Source organism: Muscardinus avellanarius, assembly GCF_963383645.1.
Source record: "Muscardinus avellanarius genome assembly, chromosome: 17".
NCBI lineage: Eukaryota > Metazoa > Chordata > Mammalia > Rodentia > Gliridae > Muscardinus > Muscardinus avellanarius.
Genome location: NC_137803.1, coordinates 18,724,968 through 18,745,762, shown reverse-complemented (window position 1 = coordinate 18,745,762; position 20,795 = coordinate 18,724,968). Strand labels below are relative to the sequence as shown.

The 20,795-nt window shown below is 41.2% G+C and overlaps 1 protein-coding gene across 2 annotated transcripts in view; it reads left to right on the top strand.

Moving 5' to 3' along the window:
- Nucleotides 1-20,795, top strand: part of WDR7 (WD repeat domain 7) — a gene marked incomplete at both ends in the record, with an annotated part of 323,548 nt that overhangs the window by 235,892 nt on the left and 66,861 nt on the right. For both annotated transcript variants that reach the window (XM_080714515.1, XM_080714514.1), the window contains one exon: nucleotides 17,436-17,535. In XM_080714515.1, the coding sequence (XP_080570641.1) occupies nucleotides 17,436-17,535 (100 nt within the window). The remainder of the gene's footprint in view (nucleotides 1-17,435; nucleotides 17,536-20,795) is intronic.

The following is a 20,795-nucleotide window of genomic DNA, read 5'->3' as shown; positions in this document are numbered from 1 at the left end:
TTCCCTTGTGAAGGCCATTACACAGTACACCAGTGAACCCCAAACATGCCATGTTTGATTTGGTCTGATTATTTATTCTTCTTTTGGTCGCCATGGTAACATGGACTCACCTGGCACTCCTCTCTATGATGCAGTGCCGAGAGGGCGGCGCGTTTGGGAAATTCCGTGCCAGTGTTGCTGCCCCAAGAGGAAAGCACTCACAGACCTTCCAGATGGAGTGCTTGCTGTTCATCTTGCAAATGTCGTCTTTACTAATGGCGGAATATAGAAACTTAAGCTCTTACAAGTTACTGTTAAAGCTTAGTGATAAATAACAGCAGAGCCTGGGGTACTGCTCAGCAGTAGAGTACATGCGTAGCATGCACGAGGCCCTGAGTTTGATTCCCAGCACAAGAAGACATGAAGGAAGGAAGGGAGGGAGGGAGGAAAGAAGGAAAGAAGGGAGGGAGGGTTGCGCCAATACCATGTGATTAAAATGATTTTTTTTTAAATTTAAAGCTATTTTATTACGTTCTCAAGGACTTGTAGTGGCGTAATAGACAGCCATAAAAGGAATAGGGACTTTTTTCAGTGAATTATAAATTTATGGGAAATATTATTATATTTAGGTATGCCCCAAAATGTGCTTTGTTGGTCACTTAACTGCACAGTCATGCACATTATAAGTCGTTTGAGGAAAGAGGCTTTCGCCTTCATTTTTTTTAGTGCCCTTTAGCAAACTAGCAGAGGGTTCTACCTGGCCAAAGACCATTTAGAAGTCAGGATAGGTTCTTATTCTATGCACGTGTATTGGTTTAGGTTGAGGCAATTTATTTGAAGTATAATTTAAAGTAATTTAATTTTATGCTTTTTAAAGACTTTTCAAACAAACAAATTCATGGGTTCAAAAGAAATTAGAAAGAAGAAAAGAAAAGAAAAAAGAGGACTAAAGAAAGCTCCTTTGTTGGGCTCTGTCCCAATTTTTACTTTAGAAAATACAAGCACTCAATATAGGCACTCAATAACACTGGTTGAATGATGATACCAGCCATTTGGCTTCGTGTGTTTAGCCTTTAATTTCACTGTAATAAATGGCACCAGTTATTTCACTGAGGCAGTGACCTTGCTGCATTATTTTTTATAGAATTACAAGTTGTAAAATTTTGGATCCGGAAAGGCTCTCTGTAATGAATTACTCACTTCTGTCGTTCTTTTTACAAATTGGCAAACAGAAGAGCTTTCTTTTGAGCTGACAGTCAGACCAAAGTGAAGCTCAGCTCTGCCGAACAGATCTCACACCTGCAGTGTGCTCTGCTTGGGTGAGGCGGCTGCCGCTGCATAGGCTTACACAAAAAGATATGTCTATCTTGCAATTGCAAAGTAGAAAATAAAGGCATAGCTTTAACATGGTGCTGCTGTTGTGGTCTTTAAAGGATACCATGTGGTACACCTAGACAAGGGAATATTATTCAGCACTATAAAGATATGAACTGTCAAGCCATGAAAAGACGTGGAGAAACTTTATGTGCAGATTACTAAGTGAAGGAAGTTAACATAAAAAGGCTACCACTGTGCTTACAGTTCTATGAGATTCTGGAAAAGACAAAAATATGAAGTCAGAAAAAAGATTAGTGATTGCCAGGGGCAGTGAGGAGAAATCATTTTTAGGGAGTGAAACTCTTTTGTACCTGGGATGTGTAACCCAAGAGTGAACCATAGACTTTTTAAAATTTTTGACGCAGGGGGCTGAACCCTGGGCTTCATGCATGCCAGGCTCGTGTTCTTCCACGGAGCTGCATCCCCAGCCCTGAGCTGTGGACGAGGAGTGGAAATGATGTGTCAGTGTGGGCTCATTGACTGTGATAGGCAGCGCGCTCATCACCCACGTCGCTATTGGGAGAGAGAGGCTGTGTGTGGAGGTGAGGGCGATCATAGGAGCCCTCTGTACTTTCTGATCAATTTTACTATAAGCCTAGCTGCTCTAGGAAATAAAGTGCATTTTGTAATTAAAGCATATCACCCATTCAGTCCACTGAACCACAAGCTCCATATACATATCATGAGTTTTAATGTTGATCATTATTTATTTATTTATTTATTTATGCGGGTCTGGGGATGGAACCCAGGGGCATTCGACCTCCGAGCTACACCCCCTGCCCTAGTTTTTATTTTTATATTGAAACAGGGTCTCACTGAGTTGCAGAGGGCCTCACTAAATAGCTGAGGCTGTCCACAAACCGCGATCCTCCTGTCTCAGCCTCTGGAATGCTGGGATGACAAGCGTGCGCCACCACGCCTGGCTTACTTTTTATTTTTGATGAATCAGTGTGTCATTCTTAGTCACTAAATGAGAAATTTTGATGAATTGCCCAGTCCATTATGGGTTACAATATCCAGTTATTTTAAGTCATCACTAAACGCTGTTTATTTTTAGAATTGAAAATTAATGTAAAAATATTTTAACTAATGGCTAATCTTGGTAACCAATTCCAAAATGAGAAAAAAAATCACTTAAGAAATAATCACAAAAAGTAAGAAATTGGATGCTCTCCCTAATATGTGGAAGCTAGGGAGAAAGGGGGTCATGGAAGGAACTGTAGATGAAGGAGAAACCAGAGATGAGCAAATAAGAAGGCCTAAGTAGGGGTGATGGGAGGGGGAAGAGGGAACCTCCCTCAAGGACAGGATGTACATTCACAAACGTATCAAAGTCAATCACTAAGCCAAACATGAGAAGGAAGGGGAAGGGGCTGGGGTGGGAAGTGGGGAAGGGCTAAGTGAGCGATGTGTGTGTGTATGCCTCCACCATCTTGTCCCCCATTGAGATGTATGACTGCAATGCACCAATAAAAAAAATTTAAAAAAAAGGAATCTAAAACATGGAGTCCAAGTGACTCAACAAAGTAAAACAATTTTAAATGTTTCTGTGAGTCTTTTTTAAAGTCCTGAAAGTCCTAGCATGCATTCATTCATTCATTCATTCATTCATTCATTTGTTTAGCAGACATTGATGTCCATCTGTTCTGTGTGCCTTGCCAGGCCAGTGCAGGCTTCCCAGCCACATCAGTCTGCAGGGGCGCTCCCAGTATCCATGGGCCTGGAATTTGACTTGGCAGAAAAGAGGGAAAATCAGTGACCTGTGACAGGCACTGGGCTTAAAAAAAAAAAAAAAAAAAAAAAAGTGTTCCAGATAGATAAAAGAGTCCCACATGCTGAGCTGGGATGACAAAGGAAGAAGCTGGTAACTGTGTGGAGAAGGGGAAACGTATAATTGGCTGAGTTTTTAGACATAGGGACTGTAGATGCTTATCAGACACAAGTCCTTGGAAATAATGCTGGGCTTATATGTAAGAATACCAATGTCAGTCTCAGTACCCTGTATGGGGAAGAAACGAAGGAAAGCCCACGTGCCGTGCGCTTGTGTCTCACTATCACTATGACCTGCATTGTGATTTGAGATGATACTGCCCAATAAAAGTGTAAAAATAAAGTAGTGAAAGCATACACACAAACAAACAAACAAACCCACAAACCAATCAGGCCAGTGAAGCAGCAGGTTAGAGAGGTCTGCTGGTCCAGAGCATCACTCCCAGCATCTCTGCCTTGACTTCTGGAGAGATACTCCACATGGGGTCACATGATGGGCGTGCCCAGGCCCTCGCCTCTTCTGCCCCAGAATGCAGGAACCGTGGGAGCCTTGGCTTCCATCCAAGGAGGCAAAATGAATCCCGCTCCACGGAGGGAAATTTCTTTCCAAATAGGAACATGATTCACACACAGGGTGCTGAAAACGGGAAATGCGCTGAGCCCCACTGATGCCAACAGAGTGATCCCTCAAACAGAACCTCTTTCTCACAAAAATAAGAAGAAAATAGCCAGGCATGGCGGGCACAGGCTTGTAATTCCAGTACGTGGGAGGCTGAGACAGGAGGATCTCAGTTCATGGACGGCCTCAGCAACTTAGTGTGAGGCCCTCCGAGACTTAGTGAGACCGTTTTAAAGTAAAAAGAATAAAATAGGGCTGGTGGTGTAGCTCAGAGTTAAAATGCTCCTGGGTGCAATCCCCAGCACCACCAAAAAAAAAAAAAAAAAAGAAAAAGAAAACTGTATGTGAGTATAGCTGTTCATCATGCACATATGTACAAACAGACACAGCCCAGCATGTTCTGGTGGTTACCTGGGAGGGGGCTAAGGACATGATGAGATTTGTTTTTCGTTGAGTGTACATTCCTTTCATCTTCATAAAAATAATTCAAATGAAAAAGGTGATGATTAGGGAAATATTAAAACTATAACATAGTCAAGAGACAAAGTTACACAAGGTAAAATAAGTAATTATACTTTTGAGCTGAATAAAAAAATCTAGACAGAAGAGTTAAAAGTTTATTTTTCAGTGATGGTTTACCTTTTCTTCAACTTTGTTATTATGTAGACAGACTGATTGATTTTGCTTTTCAAGTGAAAAGCTGAATCAGCTCTGCTCGCCCTAAATGGGCACTTAAAATCCAGTAAGGAAATGAACACTGTCTACTTTCAAACAGAGCGTGAGCTCATTTCTTAAGAAACTTCCTCAAACCTGTGGTTTGTTCTCGTCCCGTACGGTGATAACAATAATGGGATGTCAAACAGCTTCTCTCCTAACTTCCAGTAAAAGTCTTAAATTACTAACCATTTTACAGTATACTTTTGATAATAATTACAGATGTTGTTCTTTTAATTGTAAACACAAATTCCTACAAAAGCATTGTCGTCCGTTTCCTTACTCCTACAACCTCCTCAACAGATAGCTATTTCTCAGTATTAAAATGCTTCATATTGACTAAAACAGAATGGAAGACTAGGGTATGGCTTGGGGGTAGAGTACTTGGTTTGCATGAGCAACCTTCCTGAATCTGAGTCTGAGCACAAAAAGCAAGGAAGGAGGGAGAGGGAGAGAGGTCTAGACTTTTGAGGACTATCTCATCTCATAGAGTAATAGGAAGAGTATTGACTCTTGCTATAAAGCACCAAAATTTATATTATTTGTATTAGCAAATTCAGATTAATGCTAAAATAATTTGAACTTATAAAGTAATACTTGGAAGTCAAAAGTATTTAAAATATGCAAATGTAAAATAGTTGGGGCAGCCGGGCATGGTGGCGTGGTGCACGCTTGTAATCCCAATACTTGGGAGGCTGAGACAGGAGGATCATGGTTCACGGCCAGCCTCAGCTACTTAGCGAGGCCCTTTGCAACTCAGTGAGACCCTGTTTCAAAATAAAGAATAAAAAATAGGGCTGGGAGTATAGCTTGGATGTAGAATGCTGCTGGGTTCGCTCTTCAGTACTGTAAAAATAAAAATAGTTGTGACATTTATTTATTTCCTTATTGGCATGTTATTAGTACTTGTTTGCCCTAGGAAAATAGCAAATTAACTACATCTTATTTACTCTTTCTTTAGTCTATATTTAGAAAGGCCAATGATGGTGATAGCTAATAAGGTTAATGTACCGATGATTCTAAGAGCTTTCTGTATGCTGGGCACTGTTCTGACTACTAGTATGAATTCACTTTACCCTCCAACAACCATAATCCATACTGCTGTGCCCATTTTACAGGCAAGAGGGCTGAAGGTGTAGCTCAGTGGTAGAGCTCTTGCCTAGCATGCACAAGGCCTGGATTCAATTCCAAGTACTATAAAAACAAAGAAGCATTTTGTTGTTGTTTCTTTTGTGTGTGGGGGGGGGGGTACCACCCAGGATTGAACCCAGGAGCATTCTACCTTGAGCCACACTCCCGGCCCTTTTTATGTTTTGTTTTGAAACAGGTCTTAGTAGGTTGCTGAGAGTCTAAGTTTCAGAAGTTCATCTCGAACCTGCAAACCCTCCTGCCTCAGCCTCCCAACTTCTAGGTCTCAGAAGCATTTTTTCCATCTTTCTTCTAACACCCTGGTTACAGTATGCTGTGCTTCAGAATTTTTTTTTTTTCAGAAGGAAATCAATACAGGAAATAAATATCTATTAACTATTTGCAGTGTGGGAGACCCTGGTTGGGAAGTAGTGACTCTCAATGGAATTCTCAGGCCATCACCATCCCTGACTAGGACCTTCCATTTGGCCTTTTGAGCTGGGGCCCTCCACTGGAGTGAAGTACTTCCAGAAAACATTTCCTCACATTTGCATACCCCAAGATAACAGTAGGCACCTCTGAGCTGGTGCCTTTCCCATAGCCGCTTGACTGCCTGGGAATCTTGCAAGCGTTTGAAGACCATGATGGCTTGGAGTTGTGGATATGCATCTGTAGTGTGAAGTGCTTTCTTCTACACGAAGTGCCCCTTGATTGCAGCTGTGACATCTCTGGGGACCTCCCCCACAGTCTGCCAGGCTGCATCCTCGCGTGCATGGACCACAGAGGAGCTCTTTGGCATCTCATAGGGTCCTGCCACTGCAGGAGTCCCGTCATTCTTCCCCGCAGAACCAGCTCACCTGTGTCTGGGGTTCCGTCATTCTCCACAGTTTATTGGGAACACGGCATGGATATGTCCTTCCCTGTCTAGTCTGCATGATGAACAAAGGGATGCAGTGTGCTATTAATTAGATTTTAAATAAGTTTTCTTAATGATGAAACCCTCATGCACATCCTGCAGAGTGTGACCCAGTGGATCAACCTAAAGACTCGTGCAAAAGTGATGGCATTTTTCCCCTCCTACTGGCAAAAAAAAAAAAAAAAGTAGGAAACTTGACCACACCAAGTAGGGTATGTTTTCATGGTGAGAATTCAAGGGAATTTGACATTTTCTATATAAAAATTTAAAACGTGCATAGACTTTGATTTAGCTTTGGTGAACTTGCCCTGTTAAAAGCTTGCCAGAGGTCCTCCAAATTGTTAATAGTAGTCACTGTTGGTGAGAGAGGAGTTATGAGAGGGAAAATTCACCTTCTTTTTTGTTTTTTTTAAAAGTAAGTTTATTTTAATTATACACACTTATGAAGTACACTATGAAAATTCATACATGTATGCCATATGTAATGATCAAATCAGGGTAGCACTTAGCATTCCCACCTCTCTAAACATTGTTTTCAAACTTGAGATTAACATGTATTAGCTGTGTATATTTCTGAGGCACAGTAGGCCATTTTGACGCATATGCGCAGGTATACTGGCCATCAGGGCCATTCGTGTTTCTTTCCATCTCTATTATTACTTTGTGTTGGGAGCCTCCTGGCTCCTCTCTTCTACTATTATTGGTAAAAAATCTACGAGATTTCTGTGCACTGTACTCACTCCACTGTGTACAGCACAGTAGACCTTGTTCTTACCCACTGTCTTTTGGTACCCATTACCCAAGCTCCTTCTATCCCCCCGCCTCCCGACCTTCTCCACCTCTAGTAATCACTACTCTACATTAGATTGACTTTTAAATTTTTGTAGCCTTATATGAGAGAGGACCTGTGACATTTGTCTTTCTGTGCCTGACATTTTGCTTCACAATGTTCTTCAATTCTGTCCCTTTTACTGCCAATGATAGGATGTCATTCTTTTTATAGCTGAATAATATTTCATTATTTATACATTCCACATTCTCTTTCTCCAGCCATCCACTGATCGCCATCTAGGTTGATTGCATACCTCAGCATTGTGCCTGGTACAGCGATAAACATGGTGTGTGGGTATCTCTTTGGCATGCTAATATTTTACCCTTTGGCTGACCTATTTTTAGTTGTTTTTTTTTTTTTTTGAGGAATGTCTATACTGTTCTCCATAATGACTGTACCAATCTATATTCTCACTTTGTATAAGTTCCATTTTCTCCATGTCATCACCAGAATTATTTTTTATCTTTTTGATAATAGGTATCCTGAACTGAGATGATATATCTCATTCTGTCATCTTAATTAATGGATTTATTTTAATAATTTATTTTTAACTGATGCATAAAAAGATAAATATTTTATATATGTAAATATATAATGTCTAATCCAGTTAAATATAACTAGCTCCTCAAATATTTATCATTTGTGTGTAGTAAAACATTCAGAAGATTTACTTTAAGTCTATATATAGATTTAAAAATCCATATAGATTTTAATATATTTTACATATATATGTTAGTTTTGAGGGTATTTTTTGTAAGTACATATTACCTTATTAGTTTTTTAAGAAAGAGTCAAATATTTGTGAGGCATTTTAAATCAGTGTTCAGAACTTCCAAAGATGATGATATAAAAATTGCTCAATACCTATGAAAGCATTTTTACAACGGTTAGAGCCTGATACAGAGTTAGTACTCAGTAAAGGTTAACTGCTGTCGTGGTAGTTGTAGTTGTAGTTGTGGTAGTTGTAATTGTATTCTACACACCTTAAGGTTTCATATTGAGCTGAAAGTTGACTTTGGATTAACTAAAGGGTGTTTCTTGTTGCATTTTAATGCTGAAGGATAGATAGATGATAGTAACTTAACATTCTAAGATGACTACAGATGGCAAAGATAGTTAAGTGATTTTATAGGTTTCTTTCTCCCAGGTCATATATCTGCTGAGTTACATGTTTTCCTTCTATCTTTTCTAAATTGATTTTGTATGGGGGGGGGCAACTGGGAATTGAACCCAGGGGCATTTTACCTCTGATCTCCAACACTATTTTTTATTTTTTATTTTGAAATGGGGTCTCACTAAGTTGCAGAGGGCCTCACTATGGAGCTGAGGCTGGCTGCGAATCCAGATCCTCCTGTCTAAGCCTCCCAAGTGCCGGGAATACAAGCGCGTGCCGTCGCGCCTGGCTTTGATTTTTTAAATTTTACACATCTATCTATTCCATATTGTTGCCTGTTATAATTCATACTTTTGATACCATTTTTCACATGTAAAATCAATTGTCTTGCAAATATCTTAAAATTAGTTCAATTATAAGTGAATGATTGTGGCTGTTTAAAAATTAAAAAATAAATTTTATCCATTTAAATTGATTTAAATTTTTTTACATTTAAATTTATATTTTGTATATTTTCTCTTGTTTGAGGACCGATTTTAATGAAGATACAAAGTGCATTGGAAGCATAGAGAGCCACAGTAATTTTGAGTGTCATGCTGGATTGTTGGCAGACTCCCAAGCAATATGCTTTGCTGTGCGGGGTGGATTCAGACCACATTGATGTTTCAAATCACACAACACCCCTTTGTGGTATGGGTACACTCCATTGTGAGTTGCTGCTCTGCAGTTGAGATCACAAAGATAGCTTAGGAGAAACAGATTGTATCACTCCTTCTTAGTAATCTGTTTTAGAAATATGTAATGATTGAAAAGGGATCATCAGCTGGGCTTTGTGGCGCACACTTGTAATCCCAGCACTCAGGAGGCGGAGACTGGAGGGTCGTGGTTTGTGGACAGCCTCAGCTACTTAGCGAGGCTCTTTGCAACTCAGTGAGACCCTATTTCAAAAAATAAAAAGACTAAAAAATAGAACCGAGAGTGTAGATCGGAGGTAGAATGCCCCTGGGTTCCATTTCCTGTACAGAAAAAAAAAAGTGAGGATTATCATTTTAATTATATTTTGGTGATAGTACCATATTTATTGAAGTATATGTGTGGTAGTATCAATATTTTGTAATTTCTTAGAATCATTTTATTTGCCTTCTTTTTTTGGTGTGTGGTGCTGAGGATGGAACCCAAGGGCTTTCTTCCTCTGCGATATACTCCCAGACCTATTTTATATTTTATTTGACAACAGGGCTCTACTAAGTTGCTGAGAGCCTCACTAAGTGGCTGAAGCTGCCTTCGAACCTGTGCGATCCTCTTGTCTCAGCCTCCCAAGTACTGGGACTACAAGCGTGCCTTCCTGAATTCCAGCCCATGTGATCTTTTCTAGCTCCCTAAGATATCATTAGTTTCTGTTTTGTTATTGTCAGTCTCCTACTACATATGAAAGCCCTTAGAGCCTTTATATGTAACGTTTTGTAAGTCTGCAGTTGGTTGTCTGAATCGGAAATGTAGATGTGTGCATGCGTGTGCGCATGTGTGCGCACGTGTGTGTGTGTGTGTGTGTGTGTGTGTGTGTGTGTGTGTCTCACTGGGACTAAACCCAGGAGTGTTCAACCTCCAAGCCATCCATATTTTATTTTATATTTTTAAATTTTGGAACAGGGTCTTCCTAAGTTTCTGAGGCTGACCTTGAGCCCGCCATCCTCGCAGCCTCTCAAGTCCTGGGTTACAGGTATGAACTATCATGCCTGGCGAAGCTGCATCTTAAAGAGGATCACTGATTTTATTTTTCAATGTCTGCTTGTAAGATTTTTGGGAAATTTTTGTTTCCTCTGTATTCATCTCAATTATTATTTTAGGCCCCATAAAATATTCATTAATCTTAAAAGTCTATGTTCAGCATATTCATACAGTGGACACTGAAGGATAAGCGTAGTTTTTTTTTTTATGTTCTTACTGCTTTCGACTTCTGTTACATCCTGCTTGCTTGGGCTATATTTATATATTCATGTACCAATAAAAGATGAAGTCTCTGATGGAGGTAAATTAGCAATAACCAAAAAATTAATTAGAGTTGAATGTGTCAGGTGATAAGTATAATAAAAAAAGGACTTTGGTTAAAGAGGAATGGAGGTCTGCTTACTAAACAAGGTGGCCTATACATAAGTCCTTTATCAACATAACCACAGAACAGGGACCTCAGAGAAGTGAGAGGTGAGCAAGGGAGATGTTGGCCTGATGAGATTCTCAAGCAGAGGGAGCAGAAAATGCCCGAGCTCTCCAGTGGCAACCCTCTGGGCATCTCCAAGAAAGTACAAGGAGATCCCTAAGCCTAGAGCTTTGGGAGCAAAAGGAAGAAAGTGGTGTTTGGAGTTGGGGCTCCAGTGGGCGTCTGTGAACAGAGGAGAGAGGCAGTACGATTCATGGTGGACAGGATCACACTGGCTGCGTGTGGGCAGTCATCAAAGTGGCGATCAGAGACTTTGAACTCTTTGGGTGGTGACCATCGCAGCCCCAGCAAGAAAGAGCTTTGAGATGATTACTATTACTCCTTCTTTGACTTGCTTGAGTGCCAGTGTTTTCTCTGACTTAGCAGGGTTTCCTTTTGACTCACCTAGAAGAGGAGTGCTGTCTTTCTAACTTGACTATAACAAAAGAGTTCTGGCCAGCCCATAGTCCAAGAAATGCTACCCAAGTGACAAAGATCACCATAGCAACAGGGAGACAAGGCTACCATTTCCAGAAGGCTCGGCACATGTGCACTGTGGGACTGTACAGTTTTAGAGCAATTCAGGATTTTCTTGTGGGATTAGGTCAAGACTAGACTCTTAAGGACTATAACAGATCTTCCTTTCCAATCTGTTGAGACTTTGAGGAGTAGAGGCAAGTAATGCAGTTCTTGCCTTCCTTGATCTTGTCGGCTAGCTCTCCACAGCCCACAAGTGGAGAACTAGCTTCAGGAGAGAGTACTCTATGGGTGTCGTGGGCCCTGGACACCTGCACAGGAGGAAAGTACTCTATGGGTGTCGTGGGCCCTGGACACCTGCACAGTGACTGGAGCTTCCAGAATGATCCTTGTGAAATGACTGCAGACATGCCACAAATTTATTTTATTAAGAAGGCAAGGTATAGAAAAGTTTTAAGAAATTTAAGAATTCCTAAGATAAAGGCAGGTCCTGAGACTTCACTGTCATGCAGATGTCTTTAAGATACCCTTTAAGAGTATTAGTCTAAGCTGGGTGTAGTGGCACACACCTATCATCAGTACGTAGGAAGATGAGAAGGATCACAAGTTCAAGGCCAGCCTCAGCATTTAGTGGGCCCCTTAACAACTTCCTGAGAGCCTGTTTCAAAATAAAAAGAGCTGGGGGGTATAGCTAGGAGTTAGAATGTTTCTGGGTTCAATGCCCTGTACCAGAAAAAAATTAACCTACTGGGTAAGTTGCAAAGAATGAAAAATATAGACCTATAATATATGGTCCTTTCAGGCAGACTAAAGATTTGATACCAAGAATAGATTTGATCTTTTGTTCTTCCATAAATAATGAAAGTTTGTAGATGATATAGAAGGGTAAGATTGATATTCAAAACATAGAAAATAAGCAATGAAACAGAAACTTGATAAATTCTAGTTTAAGAAAGATTTTGTCAACACAGATGTATTTTACCAGCATTTTGTTTTGAAAAGGGTTATTTTGAAGGTGATTATATTCACTTTTACAGAAGGATTGTGGCAGCATGGCTCTTAAATGGCAAATAACAGATAAAATACCACTGCAAATTTCATTTTCCTGTGGCCATTAACCTACACAAAATAGATATTTGTTAAATATTTGCTATATATTCAATTCTTTGTTACCATAACAGGATATACTTACATGTGGATATGTTTGCAAAGAGATAGATGTTCATATTGGCATAAATGCAGATATGGAGATAGCCAATACTTAGCCCATTATAGTTATCGAATAACAAGACGATGCGTGTTTTTAACCTCTTCTAAATAATTCTCATTTTTAGAATGTAAGTACATTAGATGTTGAATCTCACTCCATTGGGTAAAGCTGTATGAGGCTTTTCAGCAGCTTAGAGAAGCTAACTTGACTAACCACTCCGCGGTGGGGGAAGTATCATTTCAGGACCTCTCTGTGTCCTTTCTCTCAAATCAGTAGACAAGGAGGACGAGCCATTTCTGGGCACAGCAAACCCAGCAGGACATCCTAAGGTAGTTGTCGTGCGCAGTGACGACTCTTACTCGATCTTCCTCAAGCAGTTTTATTACCCCAGTTTCAATGCTCTCTCAACGCCCTCTCAGGTAAAACAACATCAGTCTTCTATCTCCTCCCTCATCACTCCACCAACCCTCTTCCGTGGCACTCTACGTCTCTGCTGCAGCACACACCGGTCACAGTGGCGGCTTTGTGAACATGTCCGTCCCAGCTCGGAGCCCAGAGCAGTCCGCCAAGGAACTGCTCTTCCTGTCCACCAACCCTCTTAGCTCCTTCTCCTTCCTCCCGCTAGGGCATGCGCGCTTTTTAACCTTCTCCTGGGCGGGCAGGTGGTAGCACGAGGCGTTGCGTTGCTAATTATTCGTAAGGCGCCTGATAGGGCTCACTGCGCAGGCTCAGGGCACCGCCAGCCTCGTGAGCCTCGTGACTTGGCTGCAAGCCCAGGCGCCATCTTGAGTCCACGCTGGCAACAAGCCTGGGTGCCACCTCGGTCCTGCCGAGTGGGCCCCAACATATCTCCCTTTTTGTTTTATTAAAATAAGGCTCGGGATCGTGCCTGTCTTAGGTTGCCGACCCTCAAGGACCATTCTTACCCGTCATTGGGAGAACAATAGCATGATTGTTTCCCTGTCTTAGGTTGAAAGGTCCCGGGGACGATCTTACCCGTCACTGACTACCGATCCAGCATACTGAGCCGTACATGGGGAGATAAGCCAGCTTCAAGGGCTGCCAGAGCTTGCACCAATATGCGCTGTTGTTGCAGTGCGCGTTGTCGAGTTCGCCTGATATATCCAACCATGAAACATCATGCTACCACCAGCAAGAATGCCCAGAACGCCATGCCACCCCAGTCTTTTAAAAAAAACCCAATGTTCCATGTATTAAGTCCATTCATTGTTGTACTGCGGCGACTTCCACGCGGGTAGAATTAATTGCAGCGATGGATGCTCATAGCTCAATCATGGTGTGTTCAAATTCACGGCTCCAAGTTCCTAGAAGCGTCTTGCTTAATTGACGAAACAAATTGCCTGCATGGGAGAAATTCTGATACTGCACATACGTTATACATATAGTCCAGATAATTGAGCTTGCTGAGCCATGCCAGCAGCCACATGTGAGGATAGAGCATTCATAGTGGCTGCAATAACTGCCACGGCCACAGAGGCCACAATTACAGCAATAAGAGCAGAAATTCCAAAGTCTCCAAGGGTGCATAGAAGCATAGCAGAAAGTCAGAAAACAGGTATCAATAAAACAACCTAAACTATCATTAACCAAGGTAAAGGAAGAGGGAAAGTAGAAATAATTCCCCAAAGATCTTAAAGAAAACAACTCATCTCTACGGTACCGAGCAGCAGTTTACAACTCTTACGTTAGGAACTAATCTTCTGACCTATCCTTTACACATTAGGCGCCTTTTCCAACTAACCTCAGGTGTCTTCCATCTATGGTGGCGGATTAGGAGAGGGAGTCGAATCAGGACCAGCCCGATTCTCTAACTTGTTTACACTAAAAAATATCCTCCTTAATGGAGCCCCCTTTGATCGGGGAAAATATCCTCCTTAATGGAGCCCCCTTTGATCGGGGAAATAACTTGCTTACACTAAAAAATATCCTCCTTAATGGAGCCCCCTTTGATCGGGGAAAATACAGCGCTGTCCCTCGCTTTTCCGCGAGCCTCGCTTATCCGCGAGCCTTATTTACTAAATATCCTCCTTAATGGAGCCCCCTTTGATCGGGGAAAATACAGCGCTGTCCCTCGCTTTTCCGCGAGCCTCGCTTATCCGCGAGCCTTATTTACTAAATATCCTCCTTAATGGAGCCCCCTTTGATCGGGGAAAACACTAAAAAATATCCTCCTTAATGGAGCCTCCTCCTCCCTTTTCGGAGTCAAAGGAGTACTTACCAGCCAGCTGCCCTGGACTGCCGAGGTTCTGATCAAAGCGAAGTTCCCCGTACGGGCCACCACTTGTCGTGCGCAGTGACGACTCTTACTCGATCTTCCTCAAGCAGTTTTATTACCCCAGTTTCAATGCTCTCTCAACGCCCTCTCAGGTAAAACAACATCAGTCTTCTATCTCCTCCCTCATCACTCCACCAACCCTCTTCCGTGGCACTCTACGTCTCTGCTGCAGCACACACCGGTCACAGTGGCGGCTTTGTGAACATGTCCGTCCCAGCTCGGAGCCCAGAGCAGTCCGCCAAGGAACTGCTCTTCCTGTCCACCAACCCTCTTAGCTCCTTCTCCTTCCTCCCGCTAGGGCATGCGCGCTTTTTAACCTTCTCCTGGGCGGGCAGGTGGTAGCACGAGGCGTTGCGTTGCTAATTATTCGTAAGGCGCCTGATAGGGCTCACTGCGCAGGCTCAGGGCACCGCCAGCCTCGTGAGCCTCGTGACTTGGCTGCAAGCCCAGGCGCCATCTTGAGTCCACGCTGGCAACAAGCCTGGGTGCCACCTCGGTCCTGCCGAGTGGGCCCCAACAGGTAGTGTCTTCCCCGTAACCAAAAGTGAAACACTTTCAGTCTAAAGGGAAGGAGCTAGTCATTGGGTGAGGCTTAGCTGTGGGACAGAAATATCATTTAATCCATTACTTGGTCATAAGTAATGAGCAAAAAGTTCTTTTTTTTTTTTTTGGTGGTGGTACTGGGGTTACTGGAAGCCCTTCTATCTCCGGGCTATACTCCCAGACCTATTTTTACATTTTTATTTGGAAACAGGGTCTCCTAAGCCAGCGCGCGCGGCTGGCTTTGAACCTGCGCGATCCTCCTGTCTCTGCCTCCCAAGCGCGAGGATTACAAGCGTGCACCACCACGCCTGGCTGCAAAAAGTTCTAAAGCCTAATAATCTGTGTTCCAGATTTATGAAACATGTATGAACATCCGAATATCTGCACATGCCACAGTGGCTGTCAGAATGTTCAATCTCTCTCAGCCTCTCTTCCTAGAATTTCAGAAATACCCTGGGCCTTAGTAGTTTTTTAATCTACATGGGTCTCACGAAAGCATTAGAGTCATCCCAGCATTTGGGAGGCTGAGACAGGAGGATTGCAGTTCGAGGACAGCCTATGCTACTTAGTGAGGCCCTATGCAACTCAGTGCGACCCTATTTCAAAATAAAGAATAAAAAATAGGGCTGGGGGTGTAGCCTGGAGGTAGAATGCCCCTGCGTTCCATCTCTTACTCACACCACAAAGAAAAGAAAAGAAAGGACAAGAAAAAGAAAGCATTAGAGAAATGATTTATTTTTTCTGTCATGCTTTGATCTCTGCTTTTCTCTTAAAAAAAAAAAATAGAAAAGTTAATTTGGTCAGATAGAACCATGGGGGAAATGGCGAGGCGCGTGTTCAAGAACTGGCATGAGTGCTCATAGCCATTTTGAGGTGTGCCATTTGTTCACCTGGACAGCTCCCATGGAAACCACAGAACTAGCTTATGGGATGCATATTTAAAACTTTTTCGGCCGGGCGTGGTAGTGCATGCTTGTAATCCCAGCATTCGGGAAGCGGAGACCAGAGGAATCATGGTTCATGGACAGCCTCAGCAACTTAGTGAGGCCCTTTGCAACTCAGTGAGATCCTGTTTCAAAAATAGAAGACTGAAAAATAGGGCTGGGGGTGTAGCTCAGAGGTAGAATGCCCCTGGGTTGCATCTGCAGTACCACAAAAAAAATTAAAACTCTTTGCCAGTAAGCCGGGTATGGTGATGCACACTTGTAATCCCAGCATTCAAGAGGCTGTGACAGGAGGATCACAGTTTGTGGACAGCCTCAGCTACTCAGTGAGGCCCTCCAAAACTTAGTGAGGCCCTGTTTCAAAATAAAAAAAATAGGGCAGAGGGTGGAGCTCAGAGGTGGAATGACCTTGGGTTCCATCCCCAGACCCAAAAAAGAAAAAAAAAAAACAACTCTTTGCAAGGACAAAATCATACCTGATTTATACTTCCAGTGGTTTTTACTCTTACTTTCAGGCTCTAGCTATGTGAACATGAAACCAGCATAGCAAAGCATAGAAGATAAGGAATTATAGTGCTAATCCAGCCACGAAAAGTGACTAGAATAAAGAAATAAATGGCAAAGCAGCCTCTTGTAGTCTTCAAGCCACCTTCCCTAAACCCCACAAAACAAATACCAAATATGCTATTACACTGCCTATAGCCTCCTTATCCTTTAGACAAACGAATTGTGGAAAATCTGGAGAATGAGCAGAATAACTTTTTTTTTCTAGTGGATAACTTTATAATTTTAAGTTACTAGGAAGAACTTGAACACAGTACTTATACAGCCTTTTGTGTGATAATTCTGCTAGAAAGTATATTTTACAACACAGTACTATTAAGAATCCAGGGGAACATAATTAGCTTGAACATGTAAGCCTTTTCAAAGTCCTATTTTTGTTCAAATAGAAATATTTGCATAAGTCATTGTCATCAAACTAGAGTTTCAGAATTCATTTTTGTGTATGTGTGTACTTGACCCTCATTTGAAAAATTGAAGGATGTTTGTGATTATGAAGTTGCTTTCTATTGAAAATAATTACTAACAGGCCTAAATGATATTCTACATCAATTTCATCAATTTTTCCATTGATTTTTAAGAATTACTAAAATGAACCATTTCTGAAAAATCTTAATACGCTTACTATAGATATATTCATTTAGAAACCTGTTTTCGAGGTGGCTTTAATCTTGAAACATGTTCCCGTCCACTTCCACGCGCAGGTCATCTCACCTGTTTCTTTTGTTTTGTTTTTATCGTGAAAATGTTCAATTCAGGTTCTACATGGTCAGCTATTACGAACGGAGTCACAGAATAGCAGTTGGAGCCCGCCATGGTTCAGTGGCCCTATATGACATCCGGACTGGGAAATGTCAGGTAAATAAATCATCATGACTTCCTCTCCATAAAATGTGGAAGTTATTGAAAGGAGAGCGGGGCTAGCACTTCACCAGTTGACGTGCTGAGCTGCTGGGACATTATGGATAATGCTAAAGGGATCAATAGTTTAATGAAGGACTCAAAGAGTATAGAGCCCTACTGTCTTTATTCACTGGGACTGAAGGCCTGCCACAAACGCTTTACCACAGAGCCCAGGCCGAGGGGTCCTCTTCTCCACTGAGTTTGTGGTACATCTCTTCTTTTCTAAGCAAAGTTTTCTGATTTTCTTCTTTTTCTCATGGGTTTTTCTGCAAAGAAGTTTGATGGTGCGTTGTTATGATGTAATAGTTGAACAAAACTTAATTTTCTGTCGATGTAAAATGATTTATTTCGATGGTAACATGTCTTTATTAATTTTAAGACACCCATCTAGTCAGGTGATAAAAAGAAAAAAAATCACAAATCACAATTGTATTTAATATAGCTCTGTGAGAAGTAAATGGATGCGCTTTGAAACGATGAGATATTCCTTTCTCTACCTTCATAATGCTTTTATAACACTTTACCATGGATGAAAAATTCATCTTGATTTTGATATGAATCACTTGATTCTCAAAATATACCCAGTGGATAGACAGGGCCAATCTCGCCCCACTTTAGATATAAGGGACAGAATATTCGGAACTTCAAATCTCTTTATCTGGAGTCACATTGTTGGCTAATGGCACAACCAGGGCAAGGCCCCACTGCAATGGCAGGATTCTAATGTCCATTGATGAATAGCGCCAAGTAGCCATTCTCATGGCTCATTGTGGCGTTTATTAACATTGAGAGGCTTAACCGTATTGTAGTATTAGGAGTTTCCAGAAGGAATAGGAAGGAATGAATAGGGATGTAGCTAAAATTTTAGACTGTCTCTTAAATTTAATAAACTATTCATTAGTCATCTAAAAGCTTCGCTGGCAGCATCTCAGGAAATGGTTCTAAGCTATGGTAACAGATGTTGGGGGTAAAACTTTCAGGGGTCAGACAAGTCTAGGGGACACTGTTTGAAAGTTGAGCACATTTTTTTTGTTTAGGCCCCTGAGTCACATGTGTGAATGTGTCTTGTGCATAAATTATGCGCCATTTGCTACACTTATTGAACTACTGATTTGTGTGGATGTGTGTGACCACTCCCCGATGGGTGACACTGCATTTATTCAGGGCTCTCACTGAGAGCTACGAAACCACGCTGAGCACTTGTTTAAACCTTAGGTTACATGTTTCTTATAATATTCTTTCTGAAAAGGGACAGATTCTTCAAAGAGCCTTTTAGAATTTCCTTTGTTATGACATATTTCTTTTTCTTTTTCTAATTTAACCTAGTTTTAAACTGATACATCAAAACATAAAATAGTACACACTGATGGGGTATTGCATGATGTCTTGATACCTGTAACATTGTGAAATGTTTAAAGCAGGTTAAGCATATCTGTCTCCTCAAGCATTGACTACTACTTCTTTATGGTAAAAACATTCAAAATTATTTCTTTCAGGTTTTTTAGTATAACACATTGTTATTATCTTTAGCCATTCTAATAAGCAGTAGTGCACCAGCACTCTTTACTCCGAGGTAGCTATGACTTAGTACCCATTGGTCAACCTCTCCCCATCTCTCCTCTCTCCATCTTTCCTTCCCCTCTACTCTCCCCAGCCTCTGCTTACTACCAGGTAGGTTTTAAGAGTTTTCAAACCTGGAGTATACATTGAGAGAAATTAGCCACAAACACCTACAAGGTGAAGACAAAAGCTTTTTTAAAAAGGAGACTTTATAAAATCTCCTCAAAAATCAATGGAAGCTGAGCATGGTGGCGCACGCTTGTAATCCCAGCACTTGGGAGGCTGAGACAGGAGGATCGCGGTTTGCAGCCAGCCTCAGCTACTTAGGCCCTCTACAACTTAGTGAGACCCTGTTTCAAAATAAAGAATAAAAAATAGGGCTGGGGGGTGTTCCATGGAGGTAGAATGCCCCTGGGTTCAAACCCTCCAAAAAAAAGAAGGAAATTCTAGACAGTGCTCCTTGTTATCAGATAAGACTTAACTGCCACCAGCAGAGACACAGCGTGGCCCTTTGAGTGAGTGCAGAGGAGAGAACTGCAATTGGGCCTGGACGAGGAAGCACCAAGTTGTACTCACTGTACCTTGCTCTCTGATTTTCTTCCCACTAAGGGATTTCACTGATGATCTTGGTACCATGCTAAAAGAAAGTATTCTTTTAAATGCTATACTCTTTTCAATTGGATGACTGAGAGACACTTACCAACATTATCCTTTCCCCCAAGGAATCTGTAATGCCACTTCTATTGAATTCTGTTTGCCACACATCATTTTAGTCTATTTGGACATTTGGTATTCCGTGACTTTTTTTTCTACTTAATCTTTTTGCTTTCAGCCCTGAATCATCAGTAGTGTTGTGGTGGTGAAAGCTGTTACCTTCCAGTTCTGTATAACAGGAAACTTACCCTTTCATCATTCAGAACACAAAAAACATGGCTAAGTCTCCACAATTAACTCTAGCAACTCTTGCCAATTACCATTTATATCAAGTGGTGATAAACTCTTAAGAGACTCTCTCAATTCTTTTATTAGGAATTGTATTTCATTAGTATTGTAATTTTAAGTAAAGGAGTCAAAAGTGGAAACAGCATACAGTATAGATAGTCTGTTTAAAAATAGTGTTTTAAGGGTTGAATCAAAAGATCATTTTGAACTTGGAATGCAGTAGAGGTTTCTTGAAGAATCTCTTGAAATGAGTTACAGAGAGAGTGAAATAATTTTTCTAGCAGAAGCAAAGACACGGATATATAAAAGATATAGAAGAGATATTTAGAAAATTCACTTGTGTATAAGAAGAGGGTCTCAATTGGTGGAAATATAAAGCACATCTTCCTAGAGGGACTAAAGGGTCAGATATATCTGTTATTATTAAATTGGTTGATAACAAATAAATAATAAAGTACCATTCTCTTCTCTTCTAGCATTGGCTTCTATCTTTAAAAAATAAGAAATACTCAATTTTCTTTAGATCTGTTCTTCCCAAAGTGGAATAAAATATTATACTAAGCCACAGGATAAATGTGGCATACCTGTTTGGAACATGAATTTTATATATGTTAAGGGTTGGCAGACTTTGGCCCAAATCTAACCCGCTGCCTGTTTTAATAACGTTTTCTTGGAACACAGCCAAGCTTCTTGGATTATGCATTGCGTGCTAC